The sequence below is a fragment of the Cucumis sativus genome, chromosome 1 (assembly GCF_000004075.3).
Source record: "Cucumis sativus cultivar 9930 chromosome 1, Cucumber_9930_V3, whole genome shotgun sequence".
NCBI classification, from domain to species: Eukaryota; Viridiplantae; Streptophyta; class Magnoliopsida; order Cucurbitales; family Cucurbitaceae; genus Cucumis; species Cucumis sativus.
In genome coordinates this window covers 9,885,107-9,904,271 of record NC_026655.2, presented here as the reverse complement: position 1 = coordinate 9,904,271, position 19,165 = coordinate 9,885,107, and the positions used below count along the sequence as shown (strand labels likewise).

At 30.5% G+C, this 19,165-nt stretch overlaps 1 protein-coding gene across 1 annotated transcript; it reads left to right on the top strand.

The window, feature by feature from the left end:
* Positions 1-3,275: 3,275 nt before the first annotated feature.
* LOC101220503 lies at positions 3,276-6,749 on the top strand. The gene is made up of 5 exons (XM_004139413.3): positions 3,276-3,630; positions 3,801-3,907; positions 4,713-5,223; positions 5,948-6,066; positions 6,228-6,749. Exons 1-5 carry the CDS (start codon positions 3,400-3,402, stop codon positions 6,424-6,426), a joined length of 1,167 nt encoding a protein of 388 aa, XP_004139461.1. The 5' UTR covers positions 3,276-3,399; the 3' UTR covers positions 6,427-6,749.
* Positions 6,750-19,165: the final 12,416 nt, after the last annotated feature.

Below are 19,165 nucleotides of genomic sequence, written 5' to 3'. Positions count from 1 at the left end.
ATTAAAGTTTTCAAACAATAACATTTGTAGCTTCTGAAAAGAAAAGAAACTCACACACTCCTCTCACGAACTCGAATGAACCACCACTGTTAGTCATCTACTATCCATTGCAATCATAATCGAGTTGTGGAACCCAATTGATGAAGGAATTGAGATAGAAATTTGAGAGACAGATGAAATTGGAAGGTATAAACTTTCTTTTGGTGTGAGAGAGATGTGAAGAATTATTATTTTTAATAAAAGAGAAATTTAAAAAAATTAGCAAAAAAATCCAAAAGTTTTTAAAACTAAATTTTCCCAACTCTTTATAAAGAAATTGCATGCAAAATGCATGTAATTACTTCACCATGGCTCAATTCCTCACAAAGCACTTACTCTTAGTGGGTTTGGTGTCATCACCATGAGCTTCCACTTAGCCCACTAAGAGTAAGTGAGATTATCCTACAAAATGTTGGATATTCACGCTAATTTTAGTCAAGGGGCAAAATGGTCATTTGACCATTTCATTTTGACTTTTAACCATTTTGAGCTCATTTACTAATTCCAACCTCCAAGCATGAATTCATACTCATTTTCTTAGAATTCAAATCACATTTGAATCTATAGTCAGTCAAATTTTGACTTTTCAAAGTAAAAAACAAACATTTTGACTTTTCAAAGTCAAAAGCCAACCTTTTGACTTTTTACAACTTTGACCAATTTTATTACTTTCGAGTATGAATTTGTATTCATATTTTTTATATATATTTAAATCATATTTAAACATAAAATTCTATCTTTAAACCAACAATTATATCACATATACTTGTTAGTTTCTCTCTTTGTGCTTAATTCAAACAATTAGAATAAATCCATCATACTATTCTAATTTTATTCCACATGAGCTAGTAGGGAAACCTAATGGATCTATAGATCATAGGCTCCAACAATTCGAAATTAACTGACTAAACTCTCTAGATTGAGTTAATCAACTTTCGTTAACTAACAAGTCATTCCACTAAAGTTTCATAGTTGCACTCCCACACTATAGATATATTTGTGTCTGTGTGATATAACCATGATAAGTAAGTTAATCATTCACAGGTTGTTCGTAACCTCGGTTGGGTCAAAATATTATTTTGCCCCCGAGACTACATCTTGCTCTTTAAGTCCCACTGATTCACTATTGAACAATTGGTTTAAGATCCAACCTATAAATTGAATCCTCTTAGGCCAATGAGAGAGTGGAGCCCCTTGTTCAAGACTTGGATTCAATCATTAAAGGAACAACCTATCTACTAACCCTAAGACGGGTAGAAGTGAATTCCATCTTGCACCTTATGTCTCTAGCTATCCACTCGATCTTACCTCTGAAATGGGAGGTTTATTGGGCCAATGCTAAAGAGTTACCTTCACCTATGCTAAAGAGATGTCCTCACCTATGTAGATCTAAGGATAATCTCGTGTGAACAGAAGTTCATAGTTAAGTTAGGATTAAGATTAAGTCACCTAGGTCATCAATAATCGAAATAGTCACTTTTAACAGTAAACGACGTTATAATGTAAAAATGACTATCTCATGGTTCAATCATTTGTAAACTCTTTATATAAAATGTCCTCACTTTCATGTCTATATGAATGATTCGGGAACACATTGTTTGTACAAAATGCAAAGTGGGTCGCATCCATAGTGTCCCAAAATAAGGTGCCCAACCTTTATTCATATAATATAGACCATTTTTGGCTAAATACTCAAACTCAATCCACGTTTATGTCTCTACATAAAGTTCAAGTTTACTAAAAATAGTCCTTCGAACCTTAGTTTATTAGATTTAAGATTATAGTATACAAGTTCTCAATAATGACTTTATTGAATAGAATATGATTACAAACTACGAGTTTTAGGGCAAAAATTCAACAAATTAAACTCAAAATTCATCAAACTGCATATAACATTTTAATCAAACTTATGTCTAAATGCATATTGTGATTGATTTGGCATATTAATTGGAGTCAGAGCGAAGAACAAATCACTTGTGTTTTTTGTTTCAGCTTATAGTTTCTAAGATTCACCCACCCATACACGTGAACAAATCTTGAAAGGGAGCATTTGTTGAGCAAGAAATTTTAGCCAAATAAATTGCACCACGTCATCACAGCAAAAATTGTAATAATTATAATTTGATGGGATAGTTGCAAATTTAGCAATTAAATTCAAATTAATTAAGTATATAACACAATTTTAAAAAATTTGCAAATATAGCAAAATTCGTCAAATTCTATCAATGATAGACCATGTTACAAATATTGGTCTATAACTGATATACCATATGAAGTCTATCAGCGATACAAGTTGATAGTTTTGCTATATTTGCAATTTTTTAAAAATGTTGTTATATCCTTAATTATTATTGCTAAAATAGTCATCAATTGCAATTTTCCTAATTTGATTGAGTTTGGGTAGTCATCATATTTAACCTAATTCAAGCCCTTGACGGAAAAAATGAACCAAATAAATAATGGGCCCAAGCCCAACAGGCAAATGAGCCCAGACCTAAACCGACTTAATCCTATGAAAATTCTCTATAAATAGAGACATTTGTTATTCATTTGAGGATTTTTGGTTGAAGGAAGGATAAAAAGTTTAAAGAACTGAAACTCAATTTGAACTTCTAAAAACTCTAAAAAAACATGTAAGTTCTTATCAAACTCATAATCATTGTCTTAGACTTGAATTTCACAAGATTGAGTTTCAAATAGACTTGTAACTATAATTTCTAGAAGTTTAAAATTTTAATTTGCATCCAAGAGAAAACATAAAAGGAGAAAATATTAAAAATTGTATTTACTATATAAATCAATATAAAAAGTTCAATTTCTTCGAAAATCTCATGTGAATAGTAACATTTTTAAAAAATTGTAAATATAGCAAAATTTACCGTGATATACTTTGTTATATTTATTTTTCTTTAAAAAAAATATTGCTACATATATATATACGCGCTAATATTTCGAATCTAATACTATATTTGCAACAATTTGATATTAGTATTAGTTATTAGTTATTTTTATTACTAAATAAGCAACTTAATTAAAATATTTGATCTTTCAATGGATTAAGTAATCAAATTTAATTATCTCTTCCACTTCATTAAATAGGATTCTATATATGAATTTAAATCAAACACGTTCATATAAAAAACAAAGAATAATTATTTGAGATATTGAAAGGAGCAGTAAGGAGGGAGAGTTAGCAATTGGAGGTTGGTATGAGGTAACGAGAAAGTTAAAAAGGGAAAATTGAGTTTTTAAGAAGTGAGCGCATTCCATTTTAATTAGAAAGACTGTTGCAAGAAAGTCCATTCTTTTGTGAGAAAACCCCCACAATACAATCCGGCGGCCGAAAAGGAGGGAGGGAAAATGGGAAAGGGAGACAAGAAGCAAAAACATCACGATCGACATTCTCGTCGAAGAGACTTCAAGTTTACTTCTGAAGGTGAAGTTATGGAAGATGGTGATTTCAACAGCCACCCCCTTCCCCAAGAAGAGGAACAAGAAGTAGAAGTAGAAGAAGAGGAACAAGAAACAAGCAATGAGGCCTCGTCAATGGATATTCCTTCCAAATTTCAACTCTATCAACAGTCTGTTCAGGTTTGGCTCTTCTTCTTCTATTGCAACTCTAATCCTCCCATGGGTATGTGGAAAATCATGTGCATATTTGGAAGAAACGATCATTTTCGTGCATACATCAATTCTCCGTACGAACTGATGAGTTGTATATTCTTCGTTGATTGCTGAAATTTCTTCTTTATTGTCTCAAGTCCCCCAAAGGAGACATAAGCTATTTGCAGAAGTTCTTTCTAATGTATGTGGGTGGTAGGCAACCGATCCATTTCCAAGAAGATTTTTGTGGCACTGCACTTTTAAGGTACACCGCTGTTTTCTTGCTGATATATGTTGACTCGGGTTATATTGGACAGGGCCAAATAGAAATTTGAGTGAATTCCATTTCGGCCATCTATTCGTTGAGGGGTGGTTGCAGATCATTGTAAATGTAGTAAGAAATGAAACAAATATTCGTGTATAATTGTTATTATGATTATAGTTTATCTATGTCTATCATTCAATAATTGCTATAATCTTAGTAATTAATTTTTTAGGTTATAGATAATTGTAATAATCAATGATAATAGTTTATGATTAGGTTTGTAATATACTTTGATGGTGTAATCCCATGACATTCTGTTACCTTGACTCCATGCTTAAGAAAGAAAAGAACGTAGCAGGAGTATTTTTCATTGCAACCACCAGTTAAATCCTCATCAGTCACGAACTACTTTTATTTTTAAATTTTTATAAATACATTTCTAGTAAGTTGGTTGGCCGATGAACTTATTTTCAAAGATTGAGACCATCATGCATGGAATAGCTTGAGAATAGTTGAACTTGATTTGCCATTATTCTTTTGAACTAAACTCACTTTTTGTTTAGTTGTTTTGGGGCTGAGGCTTCCCCTCTTGTTCGGCTGTTGTTTTTATATGTCCTGGCAGTTTATTTTTTTTTAGTTTTTAGTTTTTTAGAAGGAGAAGGAATAGTTCAACTTGACTTTATTGTTATTATTATTTTTTTCAATTTCTATTTGTGAACAAGCTGGAACCAAACTTTGAATTGTGAGTCATTTCGTTGGTGTTAGTTGGATGGATTAGAAATCTGATACGTATTACTTCACACAGTCTAGAATGGCTTCGAAGTGATTCACGTAGGACTGCTGTAGGATTGGATCTTGATCTTGAGGCATTAGTCTGGTGCATGGAGAACAATGTTAATCGAATTGGAGCTGATGGATTTTCCAGAATCTCTCTTTTTCATGGAAATGTACTGCATCCTTCTGAAGCCAGGCTTGTCAATCCTGAGCCTGAGGTGGACCTGATTGACAATTTAACAATGGAAGATAGCAAAGATAATCCCGAAGCTAGTGCATCAAAATCCATTGTGAAAGAGGAATCTGCCTCTTTTAACGATAACAAGTATTTGAAGAGGAACATTACATTGGCTGCCAGAGATATTGTGTGCGCATTTAACTACAGCTGTTGTTGTCTCCATTCACGTGCTGATCTTGTAATGTATTTCAAGCATGCTCGTGCTACCTTATCCAAAAAAGGAGGGATATTTGTTATGGATTTGTATGGTGGTACCTCGTCAGAACAGAAGTTGAAGCTTCAAAGGAAATTTGCTAATTTTAAGGTATAATTTTCTTAACTTCAAACTTCAGAAACTTAATTAAATTTGTTCTGGTGGACAAGTGCGTTTGCATTATAGATGCAGTCTTTGATTCTTAAGAGGCCACAAGTAGTACAACAAAGACAAACTTTTATTTTACTTTGGCATGAACTGGCGTAGATGATGGATGTATCACGTTGACCTAATCTAGTAAGTATTGAAGTCTCTCCTGGGTAGGCCTTCACTCAACAAACATCTTTTATCGAACTCACTTGACCCTAAAGTACACAATTTTTCAAACTTTAGCACCAAAGTTACCCACACCATTTTTTGTACCCCCTAGTGTATAATCATGTTGTTTAGTTGGATTCTTCAAATTGTATGATGACTGGACTGTCAAGACTCAAACGTGGAACTATTCTCTCGATAGGGAGAGTGCTCCATCCCAGAAATTTGTATAAAATATTGACTGAATCATTAGGCAGAAAGAGCAGGTGCTCTTCTTTTCCACCCCTCCTACACTAACTGTGGGAGACTAGAATCTCCTTTCTCAATAGTTTTGCTATGTTTTTTTCACTTCAGCTCGAAGATGTTAATTGTGGAGGTCTTTCATAGCCTTACCATAATGTAACAGTAAAATTTTAATTATTCAGACATTGTTTCCTTTCCTTATTTATGTTCTTCCGTTCACATGAAATGTATTAAACATGGCGAGATTTTGCATTCTAATTTGCTGGAAATATTGCAGTATATCTGGGAGCAAGCTGAATTTGACGTCATTGGACGTAAAACGAGGATTAGCCTCCATTTTGATCTTAAGAAGCAGCAAAAGAAGCTTCGCCATGCATTTTCATACAGCTGGAGACTGTGAGCAAATCTTTCTCTTTTCAATTACAACGCATTCCATATTTGGAAACCATTATTAACTCAAACCATTATGCCTAAACCTTGTCTAAATTTCATGAGCCATTTCATTATGCTATTTCGAATATCCAAAATCCTGAGATGACCATCGCAAATGTGAACAGGTGGTCATTACCCGAGATCAAAGACTGCTTGGAAGAGGCTGGATTCAGATCTGTCCATTTTTGGATGCGACAGATGCCTGACACCGAAGAGATTAGAAGTATAGAGGGGTTTGGTGCAGGAAGTGAAGTGAAATACGAGGAAGTCGAAACTTTTCAACAAAAGGAATCTTGGAATGCGTATATTGTTGGTGTTTCATAGTTTTGAGCATCAATGATTCTATCAATACAATTTCAGGTTTGTCTCACTATTTTCGGCATTGGATTTCATGTCACTGTAGATAGTACATCCATAACTGCAGTGTTGTCTTTCTATAGAAAAAAATTGTAGTAGAACTAATAAGGGAGATAAGCTTTGTCAATGGAGGGATTTCAAGCTCATCCGATGCTTGTTAATGTTTTGTTTTTTATTTTTATAGTCTTGACTATGATCGTTCTAGTTTCCTCCAGTTTGCTTGTTGATTCCCCCCTCCCTTCAAGTTTCTCCTGATTCAAATTCCAATTCTTGAAATTGAACCTCCTAAACTGAAGTGTTTCAATTATCCTTATCTGATTATTACCCACTAATTTTAAGGTGAAATTTGTAAAGATCTTCACAAACTATTAATATTTTTTTTTCAAAAAATAAAGTTTGGTGAGAAACAAGTTTGGTCAATGAATAACTTTTCTCAAATTTATTTTAACATAATTTTGAAAATTAATAATGAAGTTTGGGGTGGTTTTGTTCAATATAAACTAATTTTAAGCAAACCTATTAACCAATCCAATTCATGGTGTTAATGTTGATCCCAATCCAACCTAAATGTATTGATAATTTTGTTAGAACCTATGACTCAAAATTCATAGTTTATAATTTAAAATCAGTTTCTATTCAATAAAATTGTTATTGAAAAATTATTAGTGAAATTTCTCAATAATGTTAATCAAGTTTGAGTATATAATTTATTAAATTTTATTCAATAAAGTTGTTTTTGAGAAATTATTAGTGAAATTGAATACTATAATTTTGAATCTAAAAACTAAGGTCTCATAGACGTGGATTAAGTTCGAGTATATAGTCCAAACGATCTATAATATATAAATAAAGTTGGACGTTTTATTCTAGGGGCACTATGAATGTGATCCGTTTTGTAGTTAATATAAACTATGTGATCTTAAATGTTTATGTAAATACATGAAAGTGGGACATCCTATTTAAAGTGTTCATATAAGATCCAACCATGAAATATCCACTTTTACTTTATAACACCGTTTACGATATAAAATTTTCTGTTGGAATTACTTCATCACAGAAACCAATGGTATCTCTCGCCTTTTCGGCACACATCGAATTAAATGGTGGGAAAAATTCAACACAATAATCGCCTCAAAGAATGTAGTCGAAAAATAATTTTTCATATATCTTCAGAATATGAAGCCAAATCTGCAAAATAACCAGCAATTTTTATCACAGAAATCAAAGTTAATGGTTGTCATGACTCAAGTTATAAATGAAAAAGAACTCAATATTATTATTCAACAGATTTCATCTCCATTTGCCACAAGTCAAGAAGAAATCACTTCTAATGTTCATGAAGTAGAAAATCAAGATGATTTTGCCAACTTCTTCGATCATATCCATACACAGACAAAACCAGCCGATCAAAACTAAATCTAAAGACAAAATTGAAATCCCTATAAAGAGATAATTTTACTTTAAAGTATGCGTTGTGTCTTGTACAAAAGTAATTAATGTGTCATGTAGTTTTTCTTTTGAAGTGTGTGTCTAAGTGTCCTGTAAAATATAGAAATGTCTTGTGAAAGTGTGAACAATATGTCATGTAAAATAGAGTGCATAATCAAACTCCAAACTCTTATCATGTGTACAAAAGGGAGTCTAGGAGAGTTAGGGTAGACATCTTTTCGAAACATTTGTAACGTGATATTTGAATAAAAGTTCTAAAATTCTCCATATATAGTACGTTGTTATAATCTTCAACCTATTTCCAAGTGTTTAATTTTCCAAGATCTACTTTACAAAGTTCCCAAAAATTTAATCATTTGTTATTATTGTTTTCATACCTTCTTTTCCATAACAAAATATTATTCTATCTCTTTTTCATAACAAATATTTAACTATTTATTTCAAACCCTCTTTCATAACACTATATTATCCTTTCGTGTCAATCATGCAAACCCTCCCATGTTACCATAAACATGTCACCTTTTTATTATTCATTACAAGTTAGTATGCCACATACCCACATCTCTCTATTGTTTGTCACCTCATGTTTTCTCTCTATACCTCCCTGCATGCACCGATTACTTGAGAAATTAATTAATTTTAAATCTTTATTAGAAATATCAAAAATGTTTGAATAAAAGTTTTGTTTTATCTATAGGTTGAGGTTGGGATTTAATAGAGTGATGATGAGGTTCAAGTTTAGACTCTAATCTTTTTTCTTGGCTGGCTGGCATGTGTTTATTGGAATAATTATTTTGAAATTGTATATTTTTTATATTTTTAAAATTGATAGTTTAGAATCTATCATTTTAAAAGGAGAAGCTATTACTTCTTTATCTTTCTATTCTGGAACTTGATTTCTTCCAAAAGAGAATGTGAAGAGGTTATTTGTCTTTTTTGGATTTGTAGTTTCCCAAGTGGGTAAAAATGAATTTGTATTAATAATTTGATGTATTGAGAATGTAATACTTTGATAAATAGTCCTATGTTTCATCCATTGGAAAAAAAAAGTATATTTGTCTTTAATTTTTCCGTAGTTTTGTAATAATCTTCATGTAGTTCATTTTGTTCAATTTTGTACGTTAAAAGTTTCAAAAAAATTATTTATTAAAAGTTTATTATTATTTGACCAAAATTCCTTATCTAGTTCTATTTTATTGATTGAAAAGGGTTTAGTGATAACATTTAATTGATTAATATTTTGCGTATCGAAATGAGTTGGAGATAAGGTTGAGTCTTTTTCTTTTACGTAAAAAGGTTGTGGTCTTGTATTATCATACCGTACTCCTTGAAGGTTTAAAGAATTACTTGAACAAACAGGTTCATAGGTAGAAAATCTAGAAAGTTCTAATCTTGCAGATTGAGATTGAAATTGTATTTCTACACTTACATCCTCATTTTCTACAATTTGAGTTAATTTTGGATTTTCAATTGATGGTTTAAAGATATCATCTAGATTCTGTCTAGGATTATGAGTAATTGATTCCAAGATAACATTTTTGGAGTGAAGATATTTGATTATTCCGTATTAGCTTCCATAAGAAGAGTTTGATCTTTAGGAGAAGTTCTATTTAGGGAATAAATTTGGGTACATTAATTTATAATATTATTCGAAAAATCCCTACGATGGATTCGGTTTGAAGTTCCCAATCCATATTTAGGATTTTAATATCAATCATAAAAGAACGAAGTATATTTGAATCGCTTAATGAAATAGTAAAATTTAGATAACAATTAAAGTAAACTGGTCATTTTTCAAGATTTGACTCAACTGTTGAGAGGACAGATTTTGAAAAGTTCCTATCTTTTATCTCCTAAAATTAAAAGAATAGGGGTATCTAACCAAATCCTATATAGAGGTTTTATAGCAACTTGAACTAAGCGTATGTGGAAAAACTTATATTTTTTTTGATGCTGAAAGAATTGATTGTCTAGAAAACAAAGAAGGAGTTTCATAAAGTTTATTTATTGGAACTATATGTTATGTAGTTTTGATTTGATAATCTTGACCAAGAATCAAAATTTCCTATTTAATTAATATATAATTTTGACATCTATCTTTGGCATGGTCCAATTATGGAACACAATTTTAAAAAATAGAATGTAATATATATATTCACTAAAAAGGGAATAATGTTTTTTTAAAAGATTATTAAATTTTAAAAATATTAAAGTAAGGAACAATTTTTAAATGTATAATAGTCTTCTCCTCGAACAATTTTCTTTAAAAGAATTAATAGACTTTTAAGGATTCCTAGAGAAATTTATAGAGAAATTCTTATGGATATTGAAATGTTTGATCGAGAATTAAGATTTTGTTTTATGTTTTTAGATTTAGTAAGTTCATCACAGTATGCTTTTGATCGTGTAATTCAGATTCTATTTATGGAAACTATTTTTGGATTACATGATTTAGAAGTGCAAATTCTAAAAATAATTTTTTTAATGTTTTCATTTATCTAGAATTTAAATTTTACATTTAAAAAGGAGAATTATATATTAAATACATATAAAAACATTTAGAAACGTAATATGTTAAGTTACAAATTCAATTCATTCTTTTAATAAAATAAGTATTATGTAATTAGCAAAAGAGTGTAGTAAACGTTTGAGTTAAGGAAATGGTACAAATATATAATTAAATAAGCAGAATGAGTTTGTGAGATGACTTATAAAATGTTGTATGCGAGATGCATATTATGCGATATGATTTGCATTGAAAGAGTTGGAAAAGAAATTATTTTCGTATGAATTACTATAAATGATTTGAAAGTAATAATCTTTACATGATTTATGAAGATTGCTAATAAAATAGTGATGTTGCACTCATTTGAATTAAATTCCATACCTTATAGATTGAAATGATTTATAACATGTTAAGGTAAAACTTATTTATTAAGAGTCTTGCTAAAAGATCCCACTCACTAGACATTTTTATCTAACCTTTCAAATGTTTTGTTTTAACCCCTTTATGCGCGCCCAGGTAGTGAAGAACATCTAGTGTTGGACTTGCAGCCTTGAAAGCCTACTGTGCCAATCGTGAAACACATCATTTGGTAGTGGTCATTGTCAACTCACAAAGCATATAGAAGCTAGGTGATAAAAGTCCAATGTTGTCTTATATTGTACTTAGTTTCTTTCAAGTTGAAGAATGTATTCCCGTTAAATGTACTTTTAAAGCATTATAAATGAAGTCTTGCTATTTTCAAAGTAAAGTTACCATCTTGACTTAATTGGTTGGTTATGTTCATTACGCTTACTAGGCATTATGCATATGTCATCTCGCGAAGAGTCTCGTTTAGAATGTCTAGGTGATCATGTCTCCAATCGATTGCATAGAGTGACTTGGGGCGGGACATGAGTAAACCTATAAATTAACGAACCAAGAATGTAAAATCACAGAACGAGCTCAAATCAAGTGAAATTACATAGCATATTTCAAACTCCATCGATAACTAAAAGAAGGTTTAGAATCATACCACAACCAATATGTAACCGCAGTGAAATCTCCTCCTCGAATCGGTAGTCTTTTTCTAGTCTTCCTCTTCCACATGATCTTTTTGTTATAACTTTGGCAATGACTTGACTTGTGGGAACCATGTTCTTGAAATATTAAAATATAAGAGGAAATGAGGAAGAACTTTTAGCAAACTCCTTTAAAACATTAGGAGAATTTTTATTGTTAAGATCTAATCACCCATGATCATCTTACAAAATATTAATTTCATTAATCGATGAATTTGCGATGAGAAATCAAATATTTTGTGGTCTGGTCTTATACTAACTCTTTATGTAGGATACATTCACTCACATGAACAATTTGAATCAAACCATTTATAACTAGCTATTACAAAGTGAGTCGTATCATCCTTAACGTTATCAATAATAGTACTATAGACCATTTAGAATACTTCTTGGTTTTATATATAGTTGAATACTATATTTGATATAACTTTGGATTTTTAACTATTAATGGATAATTTAATATTACACATTTATTATTAAATTAGTCTATTACAAGACTTTAAGGTACAAATCCACACACGTCTGGTGCTTCCAAATGAATTATCACAAAAGGGTTCTACTTGTCTATAATTTCAAGCAGTGAGCAAATTGCCTTTCCAACAAGCCTCTAACTTTTCTTCAAGTCCAAGTGATGTTTAATTTGCGGTTCTCTTTGAGTGGTAGTCTTGATTTGAGTCATCTATCTGTCTAAATGTTCATGTTCTCATCCTTCTTACTCATATTTTGAAAGATATGCAAATTATCAATCGAACAATATTCTTCACCACAAACGACACCAAGTGTTGATGTCCAAAATCCAGGTAAGGAAAATGCATATGGCCTTCACATGAAACACCAACAATGAAATTGTTGAAGGAGAGAAAAACTTAACTTGCAAAAGGAAAAACGTGCATATCAGTGTAAAGCTTTTCACACGTACATCGATGCTTAAGTTAAAAGAGTGAAAGAGTGTAGAAGTAGTTAGAGTCTTAGAATAGGATTCAAAGGTTAAGATTGATTTAGGTCTTTTCTATTGCCTTTTAAAATCCACATGTCTAATAAACTAGCTAATTGAATTCCATGTGAGATGCTTGAGCTCATAGGAGTGCTTAAGCAAAAGTTGGGCTCATCCACCAAGACCTCAAAGACATAGGAGGTGAGATCAACTTCCTCCTCACATGCCAAAGCTAAGGGAAGGTTGGTTTGAAAGGGTTAGTTCTTCTCCCTTACTCCCTCTAGAAAGTATCTTAGTTTTGTTCTCGCTCTCTTATACCCTCTCTTATACCTATATTGATTGAATTTATGTCTTAGTCTAATATGATCTATAATAATTAACCACTTGAATTTATTAAAAATGAAGTCGTAGAAACGTTTGGTTGTGTCAACTATTTGTAATTGAATATATGCCGAATAAATAGTCTTTGACAATTAAATGTGTATGTTTATTTTGCAGCTGCCTTTTATTCTTAGGATTGAAATAATAAATCTATGAACACCAACCCCAAAAAATGACGTGAATAATTGTAGAAAAAGATTTTTTTTAAAAACTTATTAAGTCCTTTTGTGCCCAACTTTTTTAGATCTCTAAATTTAAGATGTTGAAACATAGCCAATTCCTTGAAGCAACCCTTCCTTAGTCATTTCATTCTGTGGGTCAGTCTTCACGTGGTTAAAATAAATTTCTGACTCAAAAAATCTGAACCTATCATTTTATTTTTCCTCTCTTCATATTCATTATTATTCTTCTACGTGTGCATTTTCAATTTGGATTTTCTTTTGTTGTGTACCTAAATTTGAATCTATGTGTTTTTAATATTTATTAAGAAATCTCATTCACTGTGTTATAGATCAAGAAAGTAGAAAAAGTAAATATGTGGTCATTCAAATATGTTTAATTCATTTCATCTTTTTATTTCAATCCTTGTATTTTCAAATGATTGAATTTAATCCAGATAGGTTAGCCATAACTTAAGGATAAATACTAATGTTAAGAGTAAAAATATCTTGACTAAATTTGATAGTTTCAAAATAGGGAAATAGTATTCTGTCCAAAAATAGAAAATAGTTTCAAAATAAATAGAAAAATCATTGTAATTAAATAAAAAAATTGATAAAACATTTATAAAATATAACAAAAGTTTTAGACTCTATTCTACCGTTAAATATTAGTAAAATATAAAATTTTGTTATATATTGGAAATATTTTGATCCATTTTGTTATATTTGAAAATGCCCAATCAAAATATATTAGGGTCCAATAGTATTTGATTTGGATTTATTATACATGTGGTATAATTTCAATTTCAATTTTGATACTGCGTTGTAATATACCAAATTCGCTTTTTAATTATTAACATTTATCATTGGAGAATTATATAGGTTTTTGCACGGTATAATATTACTCAACAAACTAATTTCTACCAACTAAATCGAGCATAATTCAACTATATATAATATAGATTGTATGGTTACGTTATAAGTTTGATTTTGTAAAAAGAAATCAAAATATAACAAAATTTTAGAATCATAGATGATGTAATATTTGGGTATATGCCTATTGTACTCATATGCATTATTCTCTCACGGTTAAATTCAACGTTATTCTATCTCACTAGAAGTTTTAATCCAAGTGAGAGTTTGTTGAAATTTATGTCATAAAACTTATAGTTTGTAGTTTTAAAATTATATGCTATTCAATAAATTAAAGTTGTTATTGAGAAATTATTAGTAAAAATAAAATATAAACTATAATATTGAATCCAATAAACTAAGATTTCGAGACTGTCTAATGTAGACTTGAATTTTATGTAGAGATATAAATGTGGATGAGGTTTGAGTATATATTCAAAACGGTGTATAGTATATGAATAAGGTTTGAGACCTTATTCTCGAGAAACTATGGATGCAACTATTTCCATATCTCTATATAAACGCAAGGTCGTTAATAGATTCTTAGATATTCTATGTCTATCGATCTTTATCATCGTATTTTTCGTGGATCCCACTTTTTTATTATTTACTGTTTCTAGCCATGCAACATAGGTAAAATATTTTACCAAACATTTCTTGACTTCGATTTATGTTTTAATTATATGCATATTTTGATTATGCTGTTAGATTATTAATAAATTAATTTTAATCTTTATACAGTTTAAATTGCTCTAGAAACGTACTCTTGAAGATTAATTTATAAAAGTTGTGAATGAATCCTTCATCCACCAGACAACTAATGTGTGTACTAAATAAGAGGGTTCATTCATTAGACAACTGACGTGTGTACAAAATTAGAATACGAATACACTGATGGTAGAATACCTTTACAAAATTATTGGACCAATTGCAAAAGCAAAACAAAAATATGGTGGTAGTAATTAGAATTATACTCCCAATCTTTCGAATATAAAAATTGAATCATCCAGATTATACACATGTTCAAATCGAACTCTTAAATTATTGGTCGTAGAAATTGAAACAATTGTATAAATTTGATGTATCAAACATTTATTATTTGAGGTATGTTTTTGATAACTACTATAAGTTTGTAAGAATCCAATTTTAAAATTTATGTTAAGTTTGTGAACAAAATTCTTACCATTGAAAGTTTGAAAAGTAATCACAAGTACCCTAACTTAGGGGTGGTTTTTTGCAATTTACTCAAATTTATATTATTAATGATATTGCAAACGGTTTCTACGATTTTTGTGAGTCAAATATATTGAACGGTAACAATGAAATTTAACTTTTATATATATATAATTATTGAAATTGAGTTGTAAATAATATAGAACAATTTCATAGTTTATCAATGATAGACAATGGTATAAGTGTTTATATACTTTTATGAGTGATAGATATTGACTGTAATTAGATGATAGAAGTATTTCAATGTTTACCATCTTCTATAAATAATATTTTAATTTATTTTATTATATTTAAAACCAACCCTAAATAAAGTGAATTTCTTAGTTTAGAAAGAAAGAAACGAAAAAGTCTAATTACCAATATAAATATTGAAGAGTTGTTTAGTGTAATTTAATCTAGAATTATTGAAGAAATGAAAAAAAGATGAATTTGGCTAAAAGGTTAGGAGAAGAGTGGTGCATGGAAGTAAATGCAAATGGGCATGAGATATCTACTAAGTATTGTTGAAAGAATCAAAAAAATTAATATTTGGCAGAGGGTTAGGTTTGAATGGGTATGACACAACTAATCATCATAATTCAATTGTCCCATAATTTGAAAGCATGGGCCAACACTTGATAAAGTATTCATCTATGTAACTTTATTCATTGGGACAACAAAAAGTATTTTGATAAACAATTATTCAAAAGTTTATTTAAATGCATATATGCTGTAATTAATCTCTTGGAGTGTATAAAATATCAAAACCGAACCTAGTTCAATAGTTTTTTTTGACGTGTTCTTCTACTTTAGAGGAGATGTTCGATCCTCCATCATTCCGGTTGGTGTACTAAAAGTATATATAGAAATATATACACACTTGGGTGCATACTATTTTCTTATAAATTACAAATGATGAAAGATGATGGTTACAAATAAGTGAATATTGTAGATAATGAGAATTTTTAAATAGTTATACTGTGTTAAGTGTAGGTTATAATAATTGAAAATTTTAGGTCCGTCTTATAACTATTTTAGAATCATTTTGTTTTTTGTTTTTGAAAATTAAGCGTATTGACACTCCTTGCGCCTTTAGCTTTCTTCATTTGTTGTCTACATTTTACTAACGATTTAAGAAATCAAGTCAAATTTTGACAGTTAAAAAAGTGTAACTTTCAAAAGGTCATTTTTTAAATTTGGAATTTGACTATATATTTCCATTGTATTTATGAAAAATACAAATTATTGTAAGACATAGAAAAGAATATGCTTAACTTTTTTAAAACAAAATAGTTACCAGATGAGGTTGAACTATTCATTTTTCTAAGTTAGATTATTTTCTTCCACTTTCAAATCAACCGTTGTAGCTATCCTTGGGTTGAAAAGTTTCATTTTTAACCAAATTCAAAAAATAAAAACAAAATTTTAAAATTTATATAAATATTATCTTCCTCTTGAATACACAATGCATAGACATTTACATTTAACTAAACAAAACTTATAAAACATACATTTAGATTATCTAGTATTAAAACACATTCCAAAACTCATGAACTAATTAAACAGATTAAAACATGAATGTTAGAAGAGTGATGGGAGAATATTTCTTCAAGTTATCACATATCTACTTGTACCATTTACTTCTTTCCACTTGAAAAACTCTTTAATTGTGTCTAATATTGAGGGAAGGGCTATCAAACCAAGAAGAGTCGAGGAAGTTTGAGTTTAGAGTTAAGAGAGAGAGAAAGGTCGTCGCTCTGGTAGATTAGAGTAGTGTGCACTTTCCAAGAGCTAGAGGATGCATCTCTTGGAATTAGAAGTTGAAAAAGTAAAATTTGGAGAAAGTTCCAAGCTAAGGAAGGAAACTTGTTGCGAGTGAGTAAAATTGGTTTTAAAAAATTATTTAATACCATAATTTTAAGTTATACAAGCATTAGCTTCGGAGTATATTTCACTGAATATTCCCAAGCTTAAGTTGCATTTAAAAGCTTTCTTAAATGTTAGTGATTTCTAAGCTAATTAAGATACAAACTTATTTAAATGTTTTCATGAAATTATATATGTACTATCACATTACCTCTGAATGTGCACGTATGATTTCCAAATACTGACCTGAAGACTTTATAAAGGGGCATAGGACAAGTACGTTAGGGAAGGCTTTAGTACCCTATGTGGGGAACTTTTAGTGAAATTGAACCTATGTTATGTTATGAATGTCTAGTAGGATAACGGTACGATATGGTAAAGTGTTTGTGAATGTCAGAGGAACCTACGAAACGTTCCTAAAGTTTACTACAATGTTTAAAATGATTTCTATGATTAAAATATTGTGCATGACTATTTGAAAAATTATGTTTTGAAAACATCACTCAGTGACATTTTTAGCTCATTTTTTCAAATATTTTCTCATTTTCCAAGTAAAAGTTATAATGTCTTGAGTTGAGCTTATGGCTGCCACATCAATTGATATTTTAAGGAAATTGCAAAATTGATATGACTATGTAATTTTAATGTGGGTAGAATCTAGAATATGACAAGAACTTTGCAAGTTATACATTTTATATAAAATTGTAATAAGGTGAGTTGTACTTAAATCTCCTTAAAACTAAAAAGAATGAGTTTTATGCTTCCTTTGAGTTTTTAAATAAAGGTTAAAAGGATTGGGGCTAGCAAGTATCATCAAAGTAAAGGATGATATCGATTGACTTCACGTCATCTTTCGGATCAAGAATAGATGGTTTGGGAGGGGGTGTGATGACATAGTACACATATTTTTGCAAGGAAAGAAGGTTGAGGAAAGGAAAATGATTCACTGATTTGAGTTAGTTAGCTTCTTACGTGTTGGGTTAAAGTTAAGCATGATCAGATAAGATATTAAATCTACATGTGCAAGGCACTAAGTAGGAGCTAGCAAGCTAAGATAAGTTTAAAGATGACTAATCCAGTTTAGGATTAGTATAAATAGGTCTTGAGAGTGTTCAAGAGAGGTATACGAAAGTTTTATGTGTTGAAGCTTTAATTTGCCAAAAAGACACCAACCAAGAAGAAGAAGGAGGTTAAGAAGGGGGTTAGGAGGAAACGTTAGTTATTGTGATCAGTGGCTCTTCCAGAGAGAACAAAGAAAAATTTTCAAAACTTTTATTTCAAGTCATGTGCCTAATATAATGCATGTATAAACTTGTTTACATTTTATAATTAAGAAAGCATGACTCTTTCAAAGTATGTTTCCATGTTAAGGTATTTCATTTTATGTTGCTTGAAATGAATTGATTGTATGCGAGTAAACCATTGGCTTTATTCCTACCATTAGCTAGGCTATTATGTGCACATAAGAATAGAGGCAACCATGCATTGAGTGGTCCGCATGGTGAGAAGGTAACCGAATGAGTTAAGTGGTATGCATTTGAGTGACCGCCTAAGTAATAACTGGAATTGAACATGTAATCTATAGGGATGCTGATGATGAAATGAGTCGTCATATTAGTCTATGTGTGCATGGAGAGAGTTCAATGTCCTAGCGAAAGGGATAAGTAGAGGTTGATGTGGTGTTAATTGTTTTAGCGCATGATAAGACTTTATGAAACTGATCTTGTAAAATGATATTATGCATGCACTTGTATTATCCATGTTTTTCTTAAAATGTCACATATTAAGCGTTAGGCTTACGTATTAAGTTCTCGTTCCCTTGTAAGCGAAGCGAGGATGACACATAGAGAAGGCAAGTCACTTTGTTATGTCAGACGTTAACAGTCCGTGCAAGACATTTTTAAAAGTTTTAACTTCTTAAGCATTGTCGTATAATTGTACTAAGATTGTTAAGAAGGAATAAAGTGCTTTAGTTCTCTCAAGCCATTTGTGTTGCATTTTTATATCACATCGCAAGTTCTTAAGTAAAAGCTTAAATTTTAAGTAATAGGTGTTCTGGCGCACGTTCTCCTTAAGTAAGGTTCAAATTTAAATTTAAGTCTAGGTGTTCTAGTCCTTCGTTTAGAAGTGTTGGAGTTGTCCAAGTCACGTTGCATTTAAGAAAGCGAGGGAGGGACGCGTCCCGAGCGGGGGCATGACAATTAGTCTTACTTTGCTAATTTGTTTG

What these genes read in the sequence shown, in the direction of transcription:
- LOC101220503 (XM_004139413.3), top strand. Translation starts at nt 3,400, where the DNA reads ATGGGAAAGGGAGACAAGAAGCAAAAACATCACGATCGACATTCTCGT. An exon ending in TCTATCAACAGTCTGTTCAG is followed by an intron (nt 3,631 to 3,800) that starts GTTTGGCTCTTC and finishes TATTGTCTCAAG; the next exon opens with TCCCCCAAAGGAGACATAAG. An exon ending in TGTGGCACTGCACTTTTAAG is followed by an intron (nt 3,908 to 4,712) that starts GTACACCGCTGT and finishes TACTTCACACAG; the next exon opens with TCTAGAATGGCTTCGAAGTG.